Here is a 27,297-nt window from a genome sequence, read left to right on the forward strand (position 1 = left end):
ATAAAAATTACAATCATAACAACACTATCTAATAAAAATTACACTCATTATAACACTATCTAATAAAATTACACTCATAATAACACTATCTAATAAAATTACACTCATAACACTATCTAATAAAAATTACACTCATTATAACACTATCTAATAAAAATGACACTCATAACACTATCTAATAAAGTTGCACTCATAATAACACTATCTAATAAAAATTACACTTGTAATAACACTATCTAATAAGCATTACACTCATTATAACACTATCTAATAAAAATTACACTCATAATAACACTATCTAATAAACATTACACTGATTATAACACTATCTAACAAAATTACACTCATAATAACACTATCTAATAAAAATTACATTCATTATAACACTATCTAATAAAAATTACACTAATTATAACACTATCTAATAAAAAAACACCTTATAATAACATATCTGATAAAAATTACACTCATAATAACACTATCTAATAAAATTACACTCATTATAACACTATCTTATAAAAATTACACTCACAATAACACTATCTAATAAAAATTGCACTCATTATAACACTATCTAATAAAAATTATTAAAAAAAATAATTAAAAAAAAAGTTATAAGTGCTCAGAGATATAATGGGGTAGATTTGCCATAGGTCGAGCGGACATGATTCGCTGTAGCCAATCATGTGCGCTCAACCTTGCTAAATGCGACAGAGACAGCATTTGGTATAAGGCTGATAGGCAACTGCCTTAGGGCGCACTAGCAGGGGGCGCTGAGAGTGGTGCTGACTGCCGAGGATAAAATCAGATTATCGGCTGCCCTGAAGTGTGATGGATGGATCATGAGACATTGAGGGACAGACAGGGACTTAAAATATGTATTATGATATGAATGATGTATTAAGTTAATTCAATTTGTTATTTATTAAATTGTTTGTTGATCATTTCACTAACATTTTATCATCGACATCACCGATCACTGCTTCCGCTGGTTCTTGCTGGCTCCCTGCACCTGCAACGCAACTTAGTCTATTCTTCAGTCTTCCTGTCTCTGGGCTGGCTTGGCTATTGCTTGTTATAGGCTGCCTATGGGATGGGAATGTGGGCGTGCCACGTGTGTGGTGTCAGAGCATGGAGGAGGTGGAGCTCACTTGCGCTGCCTGACACTATGGATCATGGATGACGAGTATGAGAAAGAAGCTGGATGCGTCCCTATTTTACACCCTGAGGTGAGGTCGCTGTTATGTAGGGTGCGGAGTAAATCTGGGGCACAAGCTTCTGGTGGGGACAGTATAAGTTTATGTGGGTGTACACAGGCTTCTGTGTGTGGTGCTGGGAAGGATGCTGCAAAGGATGCTGGGTGGAGTATGGAGTACTGCGGCCTGTGTCTGTGACAGCTAGAGCTAGGACACCAGATTCTTGGGTATTATGTGGGCAGGTCTGACACTTCTTTCTGTAACCCAAAATCCAGACCCTGCAATCACTGGTTAATTCTACATGTCTTATTGTGAACTACTAGGAGGCTCTTTGTATCACTGGGCACTTATTCCTCCTTCCTGCGGCTAGATTTAGAGTTTTGCGGCCAAAGGGGTGTGTTAGCTACGCGTGCTTTTTTTCCCCCGCACCTTTTAAATACCACTGGTATTTAGAGTTCACAGAAGGGCTGTGTTAGGCTCCAAAAAAGGGAGCGTAGAGCATATTTACCGCCACTGCAACTCTCGATACCAGCTTTGCTTATGGACGCGGCTAGCTTCAAAAACGTGCTCGTGCACGATTCCCGCATAGAAAACAATGGGGCTATTTGAGCAGAAAAAAAACCTAACACCTGCAAAAAAGCAGCGTTCAGCTCCTAACGCAGCCCCATTGTTTCCTATGGGGAAACACTTTCTAAGTCTGCACCTAACACCCTAACATGTACCCGAGTCTAAACACCCCTAACCTTACGCTTATTAACCCCTAATCTGCCGCCCCCACTATCGCTGACCCCTGCATATTATTATTAACCCCTAATCTGTCGCTCCATACACCGCCGCAACCTACGTTATCACTATGTACCCCTAATCTGCTGCCCCTAACACCGCCGACCCCTATATTATATTTATTAACCCCTAATCTTCCACCCCCAACGTCGCCTCCACCTACCTACCCTTATTAAACCCTAATCTGCCGACCGGATCTCACCGCTACTCTAATAAATGTATTAACCCCTAAAGCTAAGTCTAACCATAACCCTAACACCCCCCTAAGTTAAATATAATTTAAATCTAACAAAATAAATTATTTCTTATTAAATAAATTATTCCTATTTAAAGCTAAATACGTACCTGTAAAATAAACCCTAATATAGCTACAATATGAATTATAATTATATTGTAGCTATTTTGGGATTAATATTTATTTTACAGGCAACTTTGTAATTATTTTAACCAGGTACAATAGCTATTAAATAGTTATTAACTATTTAATAGCTACCTAGTTAAAATAATTACAAACTTACCTGTAAAATAAATCCTAACCTAAGTTACAATTAAAACTAACACTACACTAGCAATAAATTAATTAAATAAAATACCTACAATTATCTACAATTAAACATAACACTACACTATCCATAAATTAATTAAATACAAAACCTACGAATAAATACAATGAAATAAACTAACTAAAGTACAAAAAATAAAAAAGAACTAAGTTACAAAAAATATTTTTTTTTTACAAACATTAGAAAAATATTACAACAATGTTAAACTAATTACACCTACTCTAAGCCCCCTAATAAAATAAGAAAAACCCCCAAAATAAAAAATGCCCTACCCTATTCTAAAATTAAAATAGAAAAGCTCTTTTACCTTACCAGCCCTGAAAAGGGCCCTTTGCGGGGCATGCCCCAAAGAATTCAGCTCTTTTGCCTGTAAAAAAAAAACATACAATACCCCCCCCCAACATTACAACCCACCACCCACATACCCCTAATCTAACCCAAACCCCCCTTAAATAAACTTAACACTAAGCCCCTGAAGATCTTCCTACCTTATCTTCACCATGCCGGGTTCACCGATCGATCCAGAAGAGCCTCCGATGTCTTGATCCAAGCCCAAGCGGGGGGCTGAAGATGTCCATGATCCGACTGAAGTCTTCATCCAAGCGGGAGCTGAAGAGGTCCATGATCGGGCTGAAGTCTTCTGTCAAGCGGGAGCTGAAGAGGTCCATGATCGGGCTGAAGTCTTCTATCAAGCGGGAGCTGAAGAGGTCCATGATCGGGCTGAAGTCTTCTATCAAGCGGCATCTTTAATCTTCTATCTTCCGGACCCATGTTCATCCCGCCGACGCGGAACACCCATCTTCACCGACGACTTCCCGACGAATGACGGTTCCTTTAAGGGACATCATCCAAGATGGCGTCCCTCGAATTCTGATTGGCTGATATCAGCCAATCAGAATTAAGGTAAGAAAATTCTGATTGGCTGATGGAATCAGCCAATCAGAATCAAGTTCAATCTGATTGGCTGATCCGATCAGCCAATCAGATTGAGCTCGCATTCTATTGGCTGTCGGGAAGTCGTCGGTGAAGATGGATGTTCCGCGTCGGCGGGATGAACATGGATCCGGAAGAAAGAAGATTGAAGATGCCGCTTGATAGAAGACTTCAGCCCGATCATGGACCTCTTCAGCTCCCGCTTGATAGAAGACTTCAGCCCGATCATGGACCTTTTCAGCTCCCGCTTGATAGAAGACTTCAGCCCGATCATGGACCTCTTCAGCTACCGCTTGGATGAAGACTTCAGTCGGATCATGGACATCTTCAGCCCCCCGCTTGGGCTTGGATCAAGACATCAGAGGCTCTTCTGGATCGATCGGTGAACCCGGGGTGGTGAAGATAAGGTAGGAAGATCTTCAGAGGCTTAGTGTTAGGTTTATTTAAGGGGGGTTTGGGTTAGATTAGGGGTACGTGGGTGGTGGGTTGTAATGTTGGGGAGGGGGGTATTGTATGGGTTTTTTCACAGGCAAAAGAGCTGAATTCTTTGGGGCATGCCCCGCAAAGGGCCCTTTTCAGGGCTGGTAAGGTAAAAGAGCTTTTCTATTTTAATTTTAGAATAGGGTAGGGCATTTTTTTATTTTGGGGGTCTTACTTATTTTATTAGGGGGCTTAGAGTAGGTGTAATTAGTTTAAGATTGTTGTAATATTTTTCTAATGTTTGTAAATATTTTTTTATTTTTTTGTAACTTAGTTCTTTTTTATTTTTGTACTTTAGTTAGTTTATTTAATTGTATTTTTTTGTAGGTATTGTATTTAATTAATTTATTGATAGTGTAGTGTTAGGTTTAATTGTAACTTAGGTTAGGATTTATTTTACAGGTAATTTTGTAATTATTTTAACTAGGTAGCTATTAAATAGTTATTAACTATTTAATAGCTATTGTACCTGGTTAAAATAAATACAAAGTTGCCTGTAAAATAAATATTAATCCTAAAATAGCTACAATATAATTATTATTTATATTGTAGCTATATTAGGGTTTATTTTACAGGTAAGTATTTAGCTTTAAATAGGAATAATTTATTTAATAAGAGTTCATTTATTTTATTAGATAAAAATTATATTTAACTTAGGGGGGTGTTAGGGTTAGGGTTAGAATTAGCTTTAGGGGTTAAAAAATGTATTAGAGTAGCGGTGAGCTCCGGTCGGCAGATTAGGGGTTAATGCTTGAAGTTAGGTGTCGGCGATGTTAGGGAGGGCAGATTAGGGGTTAATACTATTTATTATATGGTTATTGAGGCGGGAGTGAGGCGGATTAGGGGTTAATACATTTATTATAGTAGTGGTGCGGTCCGGTCGGCAGATTAGGGGTTAATAAGTGTAGTTAGGTGGCGGCGACGTTGGGGGCGGCAGATTTGGGGTTAATAAATATTATGTAGGTGTCGGTGGTATTAGGGGCAGCAGATTAGGGGTACATAGGGATAACGTAGGTGGCGGCGGTGTACGGAGCGGCAGATTAGGGGTTAATAATAATATGCAGGGGTCAGCGATAGCGGGGGCGGCAGATTAGGGGTTAATAAATATAATATAGGTGGTCGGCGATGTTAGGGGCAGCAGATTAGGGGTACATAGGGATAACGTAGGTGGCGGCGGTGTACAGAGCGGCAGATTAGGGGTTAAAATTTTTTAATAGAGTGGCGGCGATGTGGGGGGACCTCGGTTTAGGGGTACATAGGTAGTTTATGGGTGTTAGTGTACTTTAGAGCACAGTAGTTAAGAGCTTTATAAACCGGCGTTAGCCCAGAAAGCTCTTAACTACTGACTTTTTACTGCGGCTGGAGTTTTGTTGTTAGATTTCTAACGCTCACTTCAGCCAAGACTCTAAATACCGGCGTTAGAAAGATCCCATTGAAAAGATAGGATACGCAAACGGCGCAGGGGGATCTGCGGTATGGAAAAGTCGCGGCTGCAAAGTGAGCGTTTGACCCTTTCCTGACTGACTCTAAATACCAGCGGGCGGTAAAAACCAGCGTTAGGAGCCTCTAACGCTGGTTTTGACGGCTACCGCTAAACTCTAAATCTAGGCCTTAGTATCTTCATTTGAAATGCAAAAATGTAAGTTTAGATGCCGGCCCATTTTTGGTCAACAACCTAGGTTGTCCTTGCTGATTGGTGGATAAATTCATCCACAAATCAAAAACTGCTGTCCAGAGTTCTGAACCAAGAAAAAAAGCTTAGATGCCTTCTTTTTCATATAAAGATAGCAAGAGAAAGAAGAAACATTGATAATAGGAGTAAATTAGAAAGTTGCTTAAAATTGCATGCTCTATTTGAATCACGAAAGAAATTTTTTGGGTACAGTGTCCCTTTAAGATATGTGCATGTGTGTATAAGTGTGTGTAACTGTGAATGTGTGTGTGTGTGTGTGTGTATAACTGCATGTGTGTGTGTGTGTGTGTGTATAACTGCATGTGTGTGTGTATGTGTATATGTGTGTATACATGTGTATAAGTATGTGTAACTGTAAATGTGTGTGTGTATATGTGTGTATAAATGTGTATAAGTGTGGGTGTGTATAACTGCATGTGTGTGTGTATGTGTATATGTGTGTATAAATGTGTATAAGTGTGTGGGTGTGTATAACTGCATGTGTGTGTATAAATGTGTGTGTGTGTGTGTGTGTATAATTGAATGTGTGTGTGTGTGTGTATGTGTATATGTGTGTATGTGCATATGTGTGTATAAATGTGTATACGTGTGTGTCTCTATAACTGCATGTGTGTGTGTATATGTGTGTATAAATGTGTGTGAGTGTGTATAACTGCATGTGTGTATAAATGTGTATGTGTGTGTATAAGTGTGTGTAACTGAATGTGTGTATAAGTGTGTATAACTGCATGTGTGTGTGTGTATGTGTATATAAATGTGTATAAGTATGTGTAACTGTTAATGTGTGTGTGTATATGTGTGTATAAATGTGTATAAGTGTGTGTAACTGTTAATGTGTGTATAAATGTGTATAAGTGTGGGTGTGTATAACTGCATGTGTGTGTGTATGTGTATATGTGTGTATAAATGTGTATAAGTGTGTGGGTGTGTATAACTGCATGTGTGTGTATAAATATGTATGTGTGTGTATAATTGAATGTGTGTGTGTGTGTGTGTGTATGTGTATATGTGTGTATGTGCATATGTGTGTATAAATGTGTATACGTGTGTGTCTCTATAACTGCATGTGTGTGTGTGTATATGTGTGTATAAATGTGTGTGAGTGTGTATAACTGCATGTGTGTGTATAAATGTGTATGTGTGTGTATAAATGTGCGTGTGTATACATACACACACATACATACACTACTCACACACATACACACACACTAACGAATGTACCTACACACACACATACAAACGCATGCACAGATTGACAGACATATGCACATGCGCACACAGTACATGTTGGCATTCATGGTTCCCTCAAAGAACTGTAGCTCCCCAGTGCCGGCAGCATTAATGAAGGCCAAGACCATGATACTCCCACCACCATGCTTGACTGTAGGCAAGACACAGTTGTCTTTGTACTCCTCACCTGGTTACCGCCACACACACTTGTCACCAACTGAACCAAATAAGTTTATCTTGGTCTCATCGGACCACAGGACATGGTTCCATTAATCCATGTCCTTAGTCTGCTTGTCTTCAACAAACTGTTTGTGAGCTTTCTTGTGCATCATCTTTAGAAGAGGCTTCCTTCTGGGATGACAGCCATGCAGACCAATTTGATGCAGTGTGCGGCGTATGGTCTGAGCACTGACAGGATGACCCCCTACCCCTTCAACCTCTGCAGCAATGCTGGCAGCACTCATACATATATTTCCCAAAGACAAACTCTGGATATGACGCTGAGCACGTGCACTCAACTTCTTTGGTCGCCCATGGTGAGGCCTGGTCTGGTGGAACCTGTCCTGTGAAACCACTGTATGGTCTTGCCCACCATGCTGTAGCTCAGTTTCAGGGTCTTAGCAATCTTCTTATAGCCTTGGCCATCTTTATGTAGAGCAACGATTCTTTTTTTCAAATCCTCAGAGAGTTCTTTGCCATGAGGTGCCATGTTGAACTTTCAGTGACCAGTATGAGAGAGTGTGAGAGCGATAACACCAAATTTAACAAACCTATTCCTCATTCACACCTGATACCTTGTAACACTAACGAGTCACATCACAACAGGGAGAGAAAATGGCTAATTGGGCCCAATTAATGGCTGTGTGTTGAGTTATTTTGAGGGGACAGCAAATTTACACTGTTATACAGGCTGTTCACTCACTACTTTACATTGTAGCAAAGTGTCATTTCTTCAGTGTTGTCACATGATAAGATATAATAAAATATTTACACTGTTATACAGGCTGTACACTCACTACTTTACATTGTAGCAAAGTGTCATTTCTTCAGTGTTGTCACATGATAAGATATAATAAAATATTTACACTGTTATACAGGCTGTACACTAACTACTTTACATTGTAGCAAAGTGTCATTTCTTCAGTGTTGTCACATGAAGATATATCATTTTTATAAAAATGTGAGGGGTGTGCTCACTTTTGTGAGATACTGTATATATATATATATATACACACGTCTAAAGATGCAAATATATATATATATATATATATATATATACACGTCTAAAGATGCAAATATATATATATATATATACACACATGTCTAAAGATGCAAATATATATATATATATATACACATGTCTGAAGATGCAAATATATATATATATATATATACACATGTCTAAAGATGCAAATATATATATATATGTATATATATATATACACATGTCTAAAGATGCAAATATATATATATATATATATATATATATATATACACGTCTAAAGATGCAAATATATATACAGGTGGCCCTCGTTTTACAATGGTTCAATTTACACCGTTTCAGAATAACAACCTTTTTTTCCAGTCATGTGACTGCTATTGAAAACATTGAGAAGCAGTGCATTTATTAAAATAGTCAGTAAGTGGAGCTGTCCGCTTGTGTTGCAGCAAAGCCAAGCAAGCTGAAATTAATCAGTTTAACCAGACCTGAAATATCGAGCAGATTTCAAAGGAACAAAATCTTTCTGTCTATAAATCAGTCCAGATTCGAATGCATAGAAATAACTGTTTGCAGAAAAATGCAAGTTATGTCTGTGTTGTGTAATTATTTTATTAGGTGTATAATGCTGTTTAGCAAATGTTTTTGTTCATTTAACAGTGTTTAATTATATATTCTGTGTTGTGTGATTATTTTATTAGGTTTATAATGCTGTTTAGCATTTAAAGTCTTCATTTCAAAGCTTTAAAAATAATGTATTAGGTGTTACTTATGACAATTTTAAGAGGGGCTTGGAACCTAACCCCCTCACTTCCCTTTGACTTACATTATAAACTGGGTTTCAATTTATAACGGTTTCGATTTACAACCATTCCTTCTGGAACTTAACCCCGGCAAAAACTGAGGGCTACCTGTATATACACGTCTAAAGATGCAAATATATATATATATACACATGTCTAAAGATGCAAATATATATATATATATATATATATATATATACACACACACATGTCTAAAGATGCAAATATATATATATACACGTCTAAAGATGCAAATATATATATATATATATATAAACACATGTCTAAAGATGCAAATATATATATATATATATATCTATACACGTCTAAAGATGCAAATATATATATATATATATATATATATACACACACGTCTAAAGATGCAAATATATATATATATATATACATGTCTAAAGATGCAAATATATATATATACACATGTCTAAAGATGCAAATATATATATATATACACGTCTAAAGATGCAAATATATATATATATACACGTCTAAAGATGCAAATATATATATATATATATATATACACGTCTAAAGATGCAAATATATATATATATATATATATACACATGTCTAAAGATGCAAATATATATATATACACATGTCTAAAGATGCAAATATATATATATATACACGTCTAAAGATGCAAATATATATATACAGTATATTTCTATCTATATATATATATATATTCTTTCTGTGAAAAACAATTACAAGACAAGGGCGCCTCCTAGTGTGATATAGTAGAGACAAGATGGTTTAAGATAATACAAATTAATACTCACAAATGGAGAAGCACCCATATGTGCCAAGTAAAGCAGACTGGGGATTTGCAGTGTCCCAGCGTGAGTACCGGTATCCCAGGTGTCCTCAATGGGTGAATAAAGCTCAGACTCTCAAATAAAATTGTAGTGTCACAATTTAATAAAAAACAAAAACAGATGTAAAAAATATGATTCTGATGTTTAAAAACACAGTAAGCAACGCGTTTCTCAGATCTCTGTTTAATCAGGCGTCCGTCTCTCTCCCTCTCTCCCTCTCTCCCTCCCCCTCTCTCTCTCTCTCTATATATATGTTTATATGTGTGTACATATGTATTTATATCTGTATATATGTATAACACATATATACAGATATAAATACATATGTACACATATATAGACATATATACACATATAAACACAAATACATATAGACATATATACACATATAAACACATAAATACATATGTACACATATATAGACATATATACACATATAAACACATAAATACACATATATAGACATATATACACATATAAACACATAAATACATATGTACACATATATAGACATATATACACATAATAACACATAAATACATATAGACATATATACACATATAAACCCATGTATACATATGTACACATATATAGACATATATACACATATAAACACATAAATACATATAGACATATATAAGTGCATTGGAGCCTTTTGCTATTAAGTAGATGAAAACATGTAGAGGCATAATTATGTAATATGAAATAGATATATAGGTATACATGTATATTCTACCAAAATACCATCAGATATATGTAGTATTGTACTGTTGCGGTTTATCATGAACATTTTAAAAGAAAACCTAAATCTTGAGTGTGGTTATGGGATTTTAAGTTTTACATTGCAACCCATAAAAACCATGTCATCTTAGAGTGAAACAATGCAAAATATGTTGCTAATTATTCAAGAAATTAGCAACAGGAGAGTGAGCAGAAGAGTTTTTTTGTTTGTTTTAGCATTACAAAAAGATAAAGAGAAATTTTTATACTGTTCTCAAATTAAAGGAACTCTGTAGTGTAAAAACGGTTTGCTATTAATGGTTTTCCTTAATGAGTTTCCAATTATTTCTTATCCTATCTGCATATAGTAAATGTAAAAAGGAAGTCCCATATCTCCCTCTATAGGAAAGGCATCTCTCTCACGAGCGTGTGCGTTGGGTAGCATGCGTATTACATGTTGAAAGTAAAAAGTTTTTGCATGAGCGATAACCCGAAGCATGCAAAAAACTGAACTTCGAATATAACAACCACATTAACGTATTTCCACATAGACTTCAATTGAGCGTGAAAGTCACGCAAACCCTATCACATATTCTCAAGTGCGCTAACCCCACATGAAAATATTAATATTTCGCTTTCCAATGTTCTTCTCATAGAAGAATATGTTCTATTTATTCATAAATAAATATTTCTATATATCTGGGTTTTTTTTTTGTAAAATATATATTTATATAGAGATGATTATATATAGTTAAATATATATACTGAGATATTTAGGAATAGCTATTTGAAAATACTCAACTCATATTCCCTTATATTTAGGGTGTTAGTTTTTTTTCACCTTTTTTTTGCTCCATTGACTGCGTTGGGGGAATACATTAACATGGTCATGATATTCTAATTTAAACTTTTTGTGCGCATTCGGTTAGTGCATGAGCCAAAACTTTTTACTTTTAATAGTAGCACTTCTGGACACAGGTTGAATCCTCTAGATGTAAATATATATTTTTTGTATTTTGTACAACTTTTTATTTGAGCGTAACAGTTAACCAGAGCTCTGAAGTTAAACGCACGTTAAATTTAATTGTGCTCAAGTAAGCGTGTTTAAACTTGTAATACGCACGTTACTTCTGACACACACAAAGACCAGTGATAAACCCCTTTTAGCTTGTACACAACAGTTATCTCATCACTTGTAATTAAGCCCTTAGTGTTTTAAACATAACAATATATAGTCCAAAATTCTGTTATTATAAGGGGGCGTCTCTTAAGGGAGAATAACCAATGCAATTCCCCTCACCAAACAGTGCAAATGAATGTCTGTAAAAGTCCATTTAACTAATCCAGTTGATTTCTAGATGACCTCAGGTACACCCGTAGCTCTTCCAATTGTCTTTCAAAAACGTTGTATTCTAAAAACAAACCACAAGACAAAAGGCACCTCCTAGTCCAGATCAGTTATGTACTCAAAGAATCCAAAATCTGAAGTGAAAAGCGTCACTGATCCTCATGTGAGAGTAAAGTACCCACAGCTGCTCACAATAAGAAAACCTTTACAGTCGCTCTTGTACTCATAAATGTATATTTATTAAAACATAATTGCAATGAGGATTGTACACACATACACACAGCAAGGAGGAGGGGGTGTGACCACATGCAAAATTTTCTGCCTTCCAGTAAGCTCACTCCTCACAACTGTACAATGCATGATGGGAATTTAGAGTCCAGAACTGCAGATTTACAATAATGTCTGTGCACCTGCTGCACTAATGGTAACTCCACTCCCAATTGTATTCACCTCTAACAGTCGAGTCTTTATAAGTGGGGTTAACAAACCATTAAATACAGTAGACATGCATAATCAAGAAATTAATAATAAAAATACAACACAATAAACTTACTCTGAATATCAAATGAGCAGTAGATTTTTCCCCCGACAAATTTCATAATTTCCTTCTATTTCTTTGTTCCCTGTAACATGTGATAGTAGTCAGCCAATCATAGACCCATACATGAATACACTGTGAACTCCTGCACATGCTCATTAGAAGCAAATGTAGAATGTAGTGCAGTTTTTCTATCTATTTTTCTGTGAAGAATAAACCTGCTTTATCTTTTAATGCTTTTAGAGCCTTGCGTTGATCGATGATGCCAACTTATTTACTTCATTAGTTACATTTTGTGTTCTGTACACTTGGCTGCCATGTTGGGCTGGATAGACATTGGAGTTCCTAAAGGGGCATTAAAGAATTTTGGTTGTTCATTGGTGCATATGAAAAAAATATTGATTGATTGATTGTTTGAGAGATAGGAAAGGGGAGAGATAAACAGATAGAATATATATGGATGAATTGATGTATGGATAAATAGATAGATAGATAGATAGATAGATAATAGACAGACAGATAGATATATGATAGGAAGATAAATAGATAGATAAAAGATAGATAGATAGATAGATAGATAGATAGATAGATAGATGATAGATACATAGATATATAGACTGGTTTCTATGGGCCCCTCCAGCTCTCGGGCCCTGGTGCCACTTACCCTTCTGCATCAATGGTAGTTCTGCCCCGCTCTAACCAATAAAAACACTATTGCTTTTTCTTTAAAATATCGTTTTAAATCCCAATTTATTGCAAGTTACACAGCTCTTGTCTATACCTCCTGGCATGAACACATAAGCCTCTGGCAGTTATTTTTATTTCAGACATCTCTGGAAGTTAATGCTCTGTGATCTGATACACATCTGCGCTATTGATTTTCTGTTCTCACTGCTGCTTTTGAATCCTAGGTGGTTGGCGAGTGGAGGTTCAGTCGTATCCACTGCGATATATTTGTCACTCTTGATGTGATGATGTGCACAGCCAGTATCCTTAATCTTTGTGCTATCAGCATTGACAGGTAAGGAACCCGGCACAGAGAATTTCTTCCTTTTCTCAGATCTGATGTTTTTATGTGGAACGTTCCCTTAAAGGAAATATCGATGCCTGTAACTTTGTCTTCATTATCTCAGCTGTAAAGGTTAGAGAACCATCTGATCTGAACGGAAATGATAAAAATAATATCCTCTAATTGTATTTAATACTTACGTAGCTCGTGGACTTAACACCTAAAATGTATCTTTCATGATTCAGGTAGAACACACAATTTTAAACAACTTTCCAATTTACTTCTATTATCCAATATTATTTTCTTTTTTAGTTTTCCTTTGTTGAAAAGCAGGAAGGTTATCTCAGGAGCGTGCACATGTCTGCAGCATGATATGGCGGCAGTTTAGCAACAACATTATCTGTTAGTAAGATCGCTAAATGGCAGCACTATTTCCTGACATGTATTGCTCCAGGCGTGTGCACGTTACCTATCCAGATATCTCTTCAACAAAAGATAACAGGAGAACAATGCAAATTTTATAAAAGTATTGTATTCTCTATCTGAATCATGGCGTTTCATGTCCCTTTAAGCCCTGCAAAGGAATTAAACTCATTGCTAAAGCCCTACTTATTACAGCTAGCGAGTGTGCCTTAGCAGTTAGAAACATGCACTTTCTTTCATGTAATTAGCAAGAGTCCATGAGCTAGTGACGTATGGGATATACATTCCTACCAGGAGGGGCAAAGTTTCCCAAACCTCAAAATGCCTATAAATACACCCCTCACCACACCCACAAATCAGTTTTACAAACTTTGCCTCCTATGGAGGTGGTGAAGTAAGTTTGTGCTAGATTCTACGTTGATATGCGCTCCGCAGCAGGTTCGAGCCCGGTTTTCCTCTCAGCGTGCAGTGAATGTCAGAGGGATGTGAAGAGAGTATTGCCTATTTGAATTCAATAATCTCCTTCTACGGGGTCTATTTCATAGGTTCTCTGTTATCGGTCGTAGAGATTCATCTCTTACCTCCCTTTTCAGATCGACGATATACTCTTATATATACCATTACCTCTACTGATTCTCGTTTCAGTACTGGTTTGGCTTTCTACTTCATGTAGATGAGTGTCCTGGGGTAAGTAAGTCTTATTTTTGTGACACTCTAAGCTATGGTTGGGCACTTTTATATAAAGTTCTAAATATATGTGTTTAAACATTTATTTGCCTTGATTCAGGATGTTCAACGTTCCTTATTTCAGACAGTCAGTTTCATATTTGGGATAATGCATATGAATAAATCAATTTTTTTCTTACCTTAAAATTTGACTTTTTTCCCTGTGGGCTGTTAGGCTTGCGGGGGCTGAAAATGCTTCATTTTATTGCGTCATTCTTGGCGCGGACTTTTTTGGCGCAAAACATTTTTTTCTTTGTTTCCGGCGTCATACGTTTCACTGGAAGTTGCGTCATTTTTTGACGTTTTTTTGCGCCAAAAGTGTCGGCGTTACCGGATGTGGCGTCATTTTTGGCGCCAAAAGCATTTAGGCGCCAAATAATGTGGGCGTCTTTTTTGGCGCTAAAAATTATGGGCGTCACTATTGTCTCCACATTATTTAAGTCTCATTGTTTATTGCTTCTGGTTGCTTGAAGCTTGTTCACTGGCATTTTTTTTCTCATTCCTGAAACTGTCATTTAAGGAATTTGATCAATTTTGCTTTATATGTTGTTTTTTCTATTACATATTGCAAGATGTCCCAGATTGACCCTGAGTCAGAAGATACTTCTGGAAAATCGCTGCCTGATGCTGGATCTACCAAGCTAAGTGTATCTGCTGTAAACTTTTGGTAGCTGTTCCTCCAGCTGTTGTTTGTATTGAATATCATGACAAACTTGTTAATGCAGATAATATTTCCTTTAGTAAAGTTACATTACCTGTTGCTGTTCCATCAACATCTAATACTCAGAGTGTTCCTGTTAACATAAGAGATTTTGTTTCTAAATCCATTAAGAAGGCTATGTCTGTTATTCCTCCTTCTAGTAAACGTAAAAGGTCCTTTAAAACTTCTCATTTTTCAGATGAATTTTTAAATGAACATCATCATTCTGATTCTGATAATGATTCCTCTGGTTCAGAGGATTCTGTTTCAGAGGTTGATGCTGATAAATCTTCATATTTGTTTGAAATGGAATTTATTCGTTCTTTACTTAAAGAGCTCTTAATTGCATTAGAAATAGAGGATTCTGGTCCTCTTGATACTAAATCTAAAAGTTTAAATAAGGTTTTTAAATCTCCTGTAGTTATTCCAGAAGTTTTTCCTGTCCCTGATGCTATTTCTGAAGTAATCTCCAGGGAATGGAATAATTTGGGTAATTCATTTACTCCTTCTAAACGTTTTAAGCAATTATATCCTGTGCCATCTGACAGATTAGAGTTTTGGGACAAAATCCCTAAAGTTGATGGGGCTATCTCTACTCTTGCTAAACGTACTACTATTCCTACGGCAGATAGTACTTCCTTTAAAGATCCTTTAGATAGGAAAATTGAATCCTTTCTAAGAAAAGCTTACTTATGTTCAGGTAATCTTCTTAGACCTGCTATATCTTTAGCGGATGTTGCTGCAGCTTCAACTTTTTGGTTAGAAGCTTTAGCGCAACAAGTAACAGATCATAATTCTCATAGCATTGTTAATCTTCTTCAACATGCTAATAATTTTATTTGTGATGCCATCTTTGATATCATTAGGGTTGATGTCAGGTATATGTCTCTAGCTATTTTAGCTAGAAGAGCTTTATGGCTTAAAACTTGGAATGCTGATATGTCTTCTAAGTCAACTTTGCTTTCCCTTTCTTTCCAGGGTAATAAATTATTTGGTTCACAGTTGGATTCTATTATCTCAACTGTTACTGGAGGAAAAGGAACTTTTCTACCACAGGATAAAAAATCTAAAGGTAAATTTAGGTCTAATAATCGTTTTCGTTCCTTTCGTCACAATAAGGAACAAAAGCCTGATCCTTCACCCTCAGGAGCGGTATCAGTTTGGAAACCATCTCCAGTCTGGAATAAATCCAAGCCTTTTAGAAAACCAAAGCCAGCTCCAAAGTCAACATGAAGGTGCGGCCCTCGTTCCAGCCCAGCTGGTAGGGGGCAGATTACGATTTTTCAAAGAAATTTGGATCAATTCAATTCACAATCTTTGGATTCAGAACATTGTTTCAGAAGGGTACAGAATTGGCTTCAAGATAAGGCCTCCTGCAAGAAGATTTTTTCTTTCCCGTGTCCCAGTAAATCCAGCGAAGGCTCAAGCATTTCTGAAATGTGTTTCAGATCTAGAGTTGGCTGGAGTAATTTTACCAGTTCCAGTTCTGGAACAGGGGCTGGGGTTTTACTCAAATCTCTTCATTGTACCAAAGAAGGAGAATTCCTTCAGACCAGTTCTGGATTTAAAAATATTGAATCGTTATGTAAGGATACCAACATTCAAAATGGTAACTATAAGGACTACCCTGCCTTTTGTTCAGCAAGGGCATTATATGTCCACAATAGATTTACAGGATGCATATCTGCATATTCCGATTCATCCAGATCACTATCAGTTTCTGAGATTCTCTTTCCTAGACAAGCATTACCAGTTTGTGGCTCTGCCGTTTGGCCTAGCAATAGCTCCAAGGATTTTTACCAAGGTTCTCGTGCCCTTCTGTCTTTAATCAGAGAACAGGGTATTGTGGTATTTCCTTATTTGGACGGTATCTTGGTACTTGCTCAGTCTTCACTTTTAGCAGAATCTCATACGAATCAACTTGTATCGTTTCTTCGAGAACATGGTTGGAGGATCAATTTACCAAAGAGTTTGTTGATTCCTCAGACAAGGGTAACCTTTTTAGGTTTCCAGATAGATTCAGTGTCCATGACTGCAGTGTCTTATGACTGCTGCATCGGACGCGATCCCCTTTGCTCGTTTTCACATGCGACCTCTTCAGCTTTGTATGCTGAACCAGTGGTGCAGGGATTACACAAAGATATCTCAATTGATATCTTTAAAACTGATTGTACGACACTCTCTGACGTGGTGGACAGATCACCATCGTTTAGTTCAGGGGGCTTCTTTTGTTCTTCCGACCTGGACTGTGATTTCAACAGATGCAAGTCTGACAGGTTGGGGAGCTGTTTGGGGGTCTCTGACAGCACAAGGGGTTTGGGAATCTCAGGAGGTGAGATTACCAATCAATATTTTGGAACTCCGTGCAATTTTCAGAGCTCTTCAGTCATGGCCTCTTCTAAAGAGAGAATCGTTCATTTGTTTTCAGACAGACAATGTCACAACTGTGGCATATATCAATCATCAAGGAGGGACTCACAGTCCTCTGGCTTTGAAAGAAGTATCTCGAATACTGGTATGGGCAGAATCCAGCTCCTGTCTAATTTCTGTGGTTCATATCCCAGGTATAGACAATTGGGAAGCGGATTATCTCAGTCGCCAAACGTTACATCCGGGCGAATGGTCTCTTCACCCAGAGGTTTTTCTTCAGATTGTTCAAATGTGGGGACTTCCAGAAATAGATCTGATGGCTTCTCATCTAAACAAGAAACTTCCCAGGTATCTGTCCAGATCCAGGGATCCTCAGGCGAAAGCAGTGGATGCATTGTCACTTCCTTGGAAGTATCATCCTGCCTATATCTTTCCGCCTCTAGTTCTTCTTCCGAGAGTAATTTCCAAGATTCTGACGGAATGCTTGTTTGTTCTGCTGGTGGCTCCAGCATGGCCTCACAGGTTTTGGTATGCGGATCTTGTCCGGATGGCCTCTTGCCAACCGTGGACTCTTCCGTTAAGACCAGACCTTCTGTCGCAAGGTCCTTTTTTCCATCAGGATCTCAAATCCTTAAATTTGAAGGTATGGAGATTGAACGCTTGATTCTTAGTCAAAGAGGTTTCTCTGACTCTGTGATCAATACTATGTTACAGGCTCGTAAATCTGTATCTAGGAAGATATATTATCGAGTCTGGAAGACTTATATTTCTTGGTGTCTTTCTCATCATTTTTCCTGGCATTCTTTTAGAATTCCGAGAATTTTACAGTTTCTTCAGGATGGTTTGGATAAAGGTTTGTCTGCAAGTTCATTGAAAGGACAAATCTCTGCTCTTTCTGTTCTTTTTCACAGAAAGATTGCTAATCTTCCTGATATTCATTGTTTTGTACAAGCTTTGGTTCGTATAAAGCCTGTTATTAAGTCAATTTCTCCTCCTTGGAGTTTGAATTTGGTTCTGGGGGCTCTTCAAGCTCCTCCTTTTGAACCTATGCATTCACTGGACATTAAACTACTTTCTTGGAAAGTTTTGTTTCTTTTGGCCATCTCTTCTGCTAGAAGAGTTTCTGAATTATCTGCTCTTTCTTGTGAGTCTCCTTTTCTGATTTTTCATCAGGATAAGGCGGTGTTGCGAACTTCTTTTAAATTTTTACCTAAGGTTGTGAATTCTAACAACATTAGTAGAGAAATTGTGGTTCCTTCATTGTGTCCTAATCCTAAGAATTCTAAGGAGAGATCTTTGCATTCTTTGGATGTAGTTAGAGCTTTGAAATATTATGTTGAAGCTACTAAGAATTTCCGAAAGACTTCTAGTCTATTTGTTATCTTTTCTGGTTCTAGGAAAGGTCAGAAGGCCTCTGCCATTTCTTTGGCATCTTGGTTGAAATCTTTAATTCATCATGCTTATGTTGAGTTGGGTACAACTCCGCCTCAAAGGATTACAGCTCATTCTACTAGGTCAGTTTCTACTTCCTGGGCGTTTAGGAATGAAGCTTCGGTTGATCAGATTTGCAAAGCAGCAACTTGGTCTTCTTTGCATACTTTTACTAAATTCTACCATTTTGACGTATTTTCTTCTTCTGAAGCAGTTTTTGGTAGAAATGTACTTCAGGCAGCTGTTTCAGTTTGATTCTTCTGCTTATAATTTCAGTTTTTTTCATTATAAGATTTAAACTTTATTTTGGGTGTGGATTATTTTCAGCGGAATTGGCTGTCTTTATTTTATCCCTCCCTCTCTAGTGACTCTTGCGTGGAAGATCCACATCTTGGGTATTCATTATCCCATACGTCACTAGCTCATGGACTCTTGCTAATTACATGAAAGAAAACATAATTTATGTAAGAACTTACCTGATAAATTCATTTCTTTCATATTAGCAAGAGTCCATGAGGCCCACCCTTTTTTGTGGTGGTTATGATTTTTTTGTATAAAGCACAATTATTCCAATTCCTTATTTTTTATGCTTTCGCACTTTTATCTTATCACCCCACTTCTTGGCTATGCGTTAAACTGATTTGTGGGTGTGGTGAGGGGTGTATTTATAGGCATTTTGAGGTTTGGGAAACTTTGCCCCTCCTGGTAGGAATGTATATCCCATACGTCACTAGCTCATGGACTCTTGCTAATATGAAAGAAATGAATTTATCAGGTAAGTTCTTACATAAATTATGTTTTTTGTTTGTCAATTGCCAGCTGTGTCCTGCTCATAAAATGTTACTGTACACTGTCCCTTTAACTAAACATACCTACCACGTTCACTAATATTAGTAAACACTCTCTGCACTTTATTGTAAAGTTCTAAAAAATAAACTTCAGACTTCAGCTGTCTTTTTAATGCAAGTAAACCTACTGTATAAAGTTAGTCACACTTTCTGTTGGTTATTTGGTGCTTATAGAGTTAATATGTATATAAATGACTAAATATGATGCTGCATTTTCCATTTCACTAAGTAAGTTCTAGCAGTCGTTCTATAACGATGTAATCATCACATAATGAAATCTGTGCTATTAAAAGTCTGAATAAGTGTAAATTGTTTGTTTTAGCATCTAATGAGACCTCTTTTTACACATTAACAGAAAATGTAATAACTAAATGTCTGACGTTCTATAAAAGTGTTTCATGAGCTTTTTTATTTGCCACTTTGCAAGCAAGTCCTAATTTCACTTGTAACATTTTATTTTGCAATTAATTGGTTTCTACTTGTTTTCTTATTCGACTGCATAACGAACTAAATGTCTGATCAAAAACTCTCTAGCACGGGGAGAATTCACACAAATTCTTTGGAAAATTTTTAGACCTTATATTGTAACGTGGGAGTTTCTGATTCACATAAAGAACACTGCATAGCAACATAAACCTGTCTCAAGATAACATTTGTGTTTCTAAATATTTGAGTGGTCTCCTCCTCGTACTGATGAGGCTTATTAGATCATCTCGCCTGAGCAGAGAGCTTTAGATCAGTAGCAGGCCCTAAGTGCTCAGTGTAACTGATGTACAATTACAAAAATAAATAAATGGATGAATTTGAAAAAAATCTGATTTATTTGATCAAATTTTCCTCTTTCTTTTGGTTTCTTTGATTGAAACTTAGATCCTTACTGAGAGCTTATTGGGGTAGACTGAGAAGCGTGTTTGCATCTTAAGGACTATAGGGTGATCACAATCTATTTTTAAGAGACTTTCCAACACCTTTTGAAGACTATTTTTGCCGTTTCAAATTCAATTCCTCAAGGCACTTGATAAAGCCTTGGAATTGTATTTAGACCTCTTTGCAGGTATTCCAGGTCTATTTAGAAACAATTAACTACGTTGCACATGTGCAAGACACTCTGACATGGCTACATGGGACGACACTGTAGTGGTTTCTTAACATGCGTATAAAGGCTTATTTATATATGTGTTGCGTATGTTATATCGCGTACTGCTAAGGGCATCTGCAGAAAAAGTGAGATCAGGACGCCAACAGCTAGGGATAGTGTGTAGAAATTTATTTCTATTAATGTTTGTTTCACTTGCACTGTCATGATTGTCACCGTTAGTGACTTTTCATAACTTGCCTTTAAAACAAGATTGCACATTTCTGAGTTCAAAAGAAACCTATTGCCGTCCGATTCCATCCTCACCACTGCTAAATCACCTGAATTCCATTTGTGTGTGCACGAGGAGCATACTGACCATGGTTACTTAATGACTTTATTGTCCCCTTTAATATTTTAAAAGTATTGTTGTTTTTTTTACATATACATTTAAAGCACTATTTATTGGTTTTTCGTGATTGACATCTGAAAACAAGGTTTCTATTTGAAGGACTTATTACATCTTCTTGTAATGGATTTTAACAGTACAGTGAAACCGCTAAATTGCAATATTTTATCTGCAAAGTTGTTCAAACAAGATCTTGAAATAAAGAAAAACAAAGTGCAAACACGTTCACAACAGTATTGTTAAATAATGCAGGCGCAAGCAATATTATATATAAATTCTGTTAAATACAAACAGATGAAACAAATAGTATACTGGCATCTATAGTCAACTTGTATAGAGACAACAAATTATCCAGTATGTTTCCTTATTTCCCTAACTCTTTGTAGAAAAGCGAAGGCAAATTATAAATAAATACCAAAATATGTAAAGATTCCATAATTTAAGTACAATTGTATTATATTGTAAGAAATAATTGATACTAAATGTGTTCCTTTTGGCAGAATCGTTCAGAAGCTCCTGTCTTCCCCTGCTTGCATACTAAACAGCTTGTTATCATATTCCTTTTAATCCGAGGAAGCTGAGAATTAGGTCCACTAGAGATCAAATGCTTCAGCTGTCTGCATGCACAATGGGATTTCCAACTAACTCTTTCCAAGCCTTATTGAGTGGAATCTTTGCAATTTACTAATTTGTGAAGTAAATTTGTTGTAATGATCTGAACTTAAACTTTCATGATACAGATAGGACATGCAATTTTAAACAACTTTCCTATTTGCTTTAATCATCAAATGTTTTTCATTCTCTTGGTGTTCTTTGTTGAAAGCTAAACCTAGGTAGGCTAATTTGTTAATTTCTAAACACTTGAACACCGCCTCTTATTTTAGTGCTTTTTGACATTTTTTACAGCTAGACAATGCTTGTTCATGTTTGCCATATAGATAACATTGTGCTCACTCCTCTCGAGTTATTTAGGAGTCAATACTGATTGGCTAAATTGGAGGCCTGTCAAAAGGGCAGTCTGCAGAGGCTTAGATACAAGGTAATTACAGAGGTAAAAAGTGTATAAATATAACTGTGTTGGTTATGCAAAACTGGGGAATGGGTAATAAAGGGATTATCTTTCGGCTAGTTTACGAGTTGTGCGTTAGGGTAAAAAAGCAGCGTTAAGAGGTCCTAACGCTGTTTTTTCACTACCGCTGCTATTACAAGTCTTGAAGGTTTAGGGTCACCGCACAGTTCTTTGGCCTTACCGCAAAACGACTTACGTAAACTTCGTAAAGTATTTTTTCTATGGGACTTCCATAGCGCTGATATTACAAGTCTGTCCTGGGAGGCCAAAAAGTGAGCGGTACACCCTCTACCTCCAAGATCCCTAATGCATTTAAAAGTCAGTAGTTAAGAGTTTTATGGTACAACGCTGTAACATAAAACTCATAACTAAAGTGCTAAAAGTACACTAACACCCATAAACTACATATTAACCCCTAAACCAAAGCCCTCACGCATCGCAAACACTATAATAAAATTTTTAACCCCTAATCTGCTGCCCCCAACATCGCCAACACCTACATTATATTTATTAACCCCTAATCTGCAGCCCCAATGTCGCTGCAACCTACCTACACTTATTAACCCCTATTCTGCCGCCCCCAACGTCGCCGAAACTATAATAAACATATTAACCCCAAAACCTCTGCACTCCCGCCTCACAAACATTAGTTAAATATTATTAACCCCTAATCTGCCGTACCTAACATCGCCGCCACCTTCCTACATTTATTAACCCCTAATCTGCCGTCCCCAATGTCGCCACTATACTAAATGTATTAACACCTAAATCTAAGTCTAACCCTAACACCCCCTAACTTAAATATAATTAAAATAAATCTAAATAAAAATTCCAATCATTAACTAAATAATTCCTATTTAAAACTAAATACTTAACTATAAAATAAACCCTAAGCTAGCTACAATATAACTAATAGTTACATTATATCTATTTTAGGGTTTATTTTTACTTTACAGGCAAGTTTGTATTTATTTTAACTAGGTAGAATAGTTATTAAATAGTTATTAACTATTTAATAACTACCTAGCTAAAATAAATACAAAAGTAAAATAAAACCTAACCTAAGTTACACTAACACCTAACACTACACTATAATTAAATAAATTAACTAAATTAAACACAATTACCTAAATTAAATTAGCTAAAGTACAAAAAAACAAACACTAAATTACAGAAAATAATAAACAAATTGCAGATATTTAAACTAGTTACACCTAATCTAATAGCCCTATCAAAATAAAAAAGCCCCCCCAAAATAAAAAAAAAAAACCCTAGCCTAAACTAAACTACCAATAGCCCTTAAAAGGGCCTTTTGTGGGGCATCGCCCCAAAGTAATCAGCTCTTTTACCTGTAAAAAAAAAATACAAACACCCCCCCCCCAACAGTAAAACCCTCCACCCACACAACCAACCCCCCAAATAAAATACTATCTAGACTCAGTGTTTAGACTCGGGGTTCATGTTAGGGTGTTAGGTGTAGACATAACTTTTATTTCCCATAGGAATCAATGGGGCTGCGTTAGTGAGTTTTATGCTGCTTTTTTGCAGGTGTTAGACTTTTTCTCAGCCAGCTCTCCCCGTTGATTCCTATGGGGAAATCGTGCACGAGCCCGTACGACCAGCTCACTGCTGACTTAAGCAACGCTGGTATTGAAGTGCGGTAATGAGAACAATTTTGCTCAAATTCTCACTTCTTGCCTTTTAACGACGGGTTTCTGAAAACTCGTAATACCAGCGCTGCATGTAAGTGAGCGGTGAGACAAAACTGCTTGTTAGCACCGCATAGCCTCTAACGCAAAACTCGTAATCTAGGCCTATATTTTTAAACAATAAAAATGCTGGAGTAGATGGTCCCGTTAACCTTCTGGTGTGATCATGGATAGGGCCTTATTTAGATCGGCATGAGATGGTGTCTACCAAGGGTATAGACCATTTTCACTTTTAGCACCAGGTATGTCTCCTCTGAATGAAGGATGTGTACAGCTAACCACAGACAGTATTTGCATCATATAACTTGCATTGAATAGTCTGGCAATAGATTTCTTGAAAAGCCTCTTCAGTATGTTTAACTTATCTGCTGGGGGTTCATTCATTAGAGCTCCTGAACTAATCAAGCCATTGTTGTGTAGCATGTTGCAGGGTCATCCTTCTAGATCCTGCAGGGCACTCTCTAACCTCTCTGTGGAGGAATTAATAAAATACATTTTCATTCAGAATCAAATTCTGGCCAAAGTCAACAAACTAAATAATGAAATTACACCACAGTTTTTGTTTACAACACATTTTATTATCATAAGGAGAAATGTGACTTCTCTTTTGCACCTTTTACAAACTTGTGCTAAATCTATCTTCTCTCTATCTCACTGTTTATAGACACTATCCAGATCTAAACTCTCAGTCATCCTGATACCTCCCCTCTCATGTATACCAGGTCTCTGTATCTGTAATTGCTCATTATACATCAGTATTGTATCATTCAATGGGGGTGGGGAACTTATCAAAGTGTTAACTTGTTGGGGAATTTACAATAGAAAATATTTAGAAAAAATAGACAAAATGGACATATGAAAGAATTGTGTTTAAAACATGTTGAAATTATAGTTTTGCCTGCAAATATATGATACTAAAATAGTTCCATTATAAAATTAAATCAATTTAGCATTATTATCTGGGTTCTTTATACTAATGCTCATTGCTCATAAGTATTCATGATCATTTACCTGTTAGCAATTAGAGTTAGCAGGAAGTAGCTATGAGCCAATGACAAATTATAGTAAGTATCTATCAGCCAGTGAACATTTATAGGAAGTACCTTTCAGTCAATAACAATTACAAGTACCTATCATCCAATATGTATTACAATAAGTACCTATCAGCCAATTAGAATTACAAGTAAGTACCTATCAGCCAATAAGTATTACAATAAGTACCAATCAGCCAATTAGTATTAGAAGGCGGTACCTATCAGCCAACGAGTATTAGAAGGAACTACCTATCAGCCAATTAGCATTTGAAGGAAGTATCTATCAGCCAATGAGTATAAGAAGGAAGTACCAATGAGCATTAGTATGAAGTACCTATCAGCCAGTGAACATTAGTAGGAAGTACTTATCAGCCATTGAGCATTAGTAGGAAGTACCTATCAGCCAACAAGTATTAGAAGGATGTATCTATCAGCCAATGTGTATTAGAAAGGAGTACCTATCAGCCAATGAGTATTAAATGGAAGTACCTATCAGCCAATGAGTATTAGGAGGAAGTACCTATCAGCCAATGAGCATTAGAAAAAAAGTACATATCAGCCAATGAGCATTAGAAAGAAGTACCTATCAGCCTGTGAGCATTAGCAGGAAGTACCTATCAGCCAGTGAGCATTAGTAGGATGTACCTATCAGCCAATGAGCATTAGAAGGAAGTACCTATCAGCCAATGAGTATTAGGAGGAAGTACCTATCAGCCAATGAGCATTAGAAAAAAGTACATATCAACCAATGAGCATTAGAAAGAAGTACCTATCAGCCTGTGAACATTAGCAGGAAGTACCTATCAGCCAGTGAGCATTAGTAGGATGTACCTATCATCCAATGAGTATTAGGAGGAAGTACCTATCAGCCAACCTATCAGCCAATGAGCATTAGAAGGAAGTACCTATCAGCCAATGAGTATTAGGAGGAAGTACCTATCAGCCAATGAGCATTAGAAAAAAGTACATAGCCAATGAGCATTAGAGAGAAGTACCTATCAGCCTGTGAGCATTAGCAGGAAGTACCTATCAGCCTGTGAGCATTAGTAGGATGTAGAAAGCAAAGAATTGCCCAAGCACCAAGGGTATAACAAAACTTGTTTGTAGGTGTGCCAACTATTGGACCTGCACCAAGGTCCCAAGAAGTCAGTACAAAAAAAATGATAAAGCTGCACCACCAACTGTATTAAAACATCATGATTTTATTGTGCCACTTAAAACAGACAACGTTTCGGACCCATGTCCTTATTCATGTCTAACATACAACTCTAAAAACAAACCTTATAAAGGCTGTGGCTCCACCCACCACACCTGTTCTCACCTGTGTTCAATTAATACAAACTTTTTTTGTTTTACTTAATGCCATCTAGTGGTCATTATTTACATCTCTAATTACATTTATCATAATTTTTCAACAAAGGACATAAAGAGAACAAAAAACTTTTTCATCATTGTTAATCATACATCAAGTTAATCTACTCAGTACACAAAATAAAATCATGATGTTTTAAAGGATTACTTTGTGTTATAATTTTTAAGCTAAACAACTAACATATTAAAGTTAATAAACATTAATTAAAACCTACTGACCTATATTTTCTCCAAAACGAAGTTTCATAACGTTCTAAAAGTTATATATTTTATTCGCCGATGATGTCGCGTTATCCTGCCCACTATTTACAGCACTGGATGTTCAAAATACTTAAACCAATAACTTTGTGTTTAAAGCGCCATTTTGAAACCTAGGTATTGTAAACGGATTGGTACAGAGCAAAGGATACCCACAGAGTGGGTTTGGAAAACAATTAAATTTGCAGACAAGATTTCTGATATACGGTAGAGATATGTTAATGAAATGCTATTGATAAAAAGCATATTTGGGGTAGTTAGTTAGTAACAGGTATAGAAAATATTTACTTACAGTGGCCCTTTAATACAGTTGGTGGTGCAGCTATATCATTATTAGTAGGATGTGCCTATCAGCTAATGAGTATTAGAAGGAAGTACCTATCAGCTAATGAGCATTAGAAGGAAGTACCTATCAGCCAATGAGTATTAGAAAGAGGTACCTATCAGCCTGTGAGCATTAGCAGAAAGTACCTATCAGCCAATGAGCATTAGAAGGAAGTACCTATCAGCCAATGAGTATTGG

The 27,297-nt window shown here is 36.6% G+C and overlaps 1 protein-coding gene across 2 annotated transcripts in view; it reads left to right on the top strand.

Annotated features, from left to right (window-relative positions):
* Positions 1 to 27,297, top strand: part of DRD2 (dopamine receptor D2) — a 164,955-nt gene that overhangs the window by 40,220 nt on the left and 97,438 nt on the right. For both annotated transcript variants that reach the window (XM_053689833.1, XM_053689832.1), the window contains exon 2: positions 13,254 to 13,363. In XM_053689833.1, coding sequence (XP_053545808.1) covers positions 13,254 to 13,363 — 110 coding nt within the window. The remainder of the gene's footprint in view (positions 1 to 13,253; positions 13,364 to 27,297) is intronic.

The sequence above is a fragment of the Bombina bombina genome, chromosome 8, assembly GCF_027579735.1.
Source record: "Bombina bombina isolate aBomBom1 chromosome 8, aBomBom1.pri, whole genome shotgun sequence".
Lineage (NCBI taxonomy): Eukaryota > Metazoa > Chordata > Amphibia > Anura > Bombinatoridae > Bombina > Bombina bombina.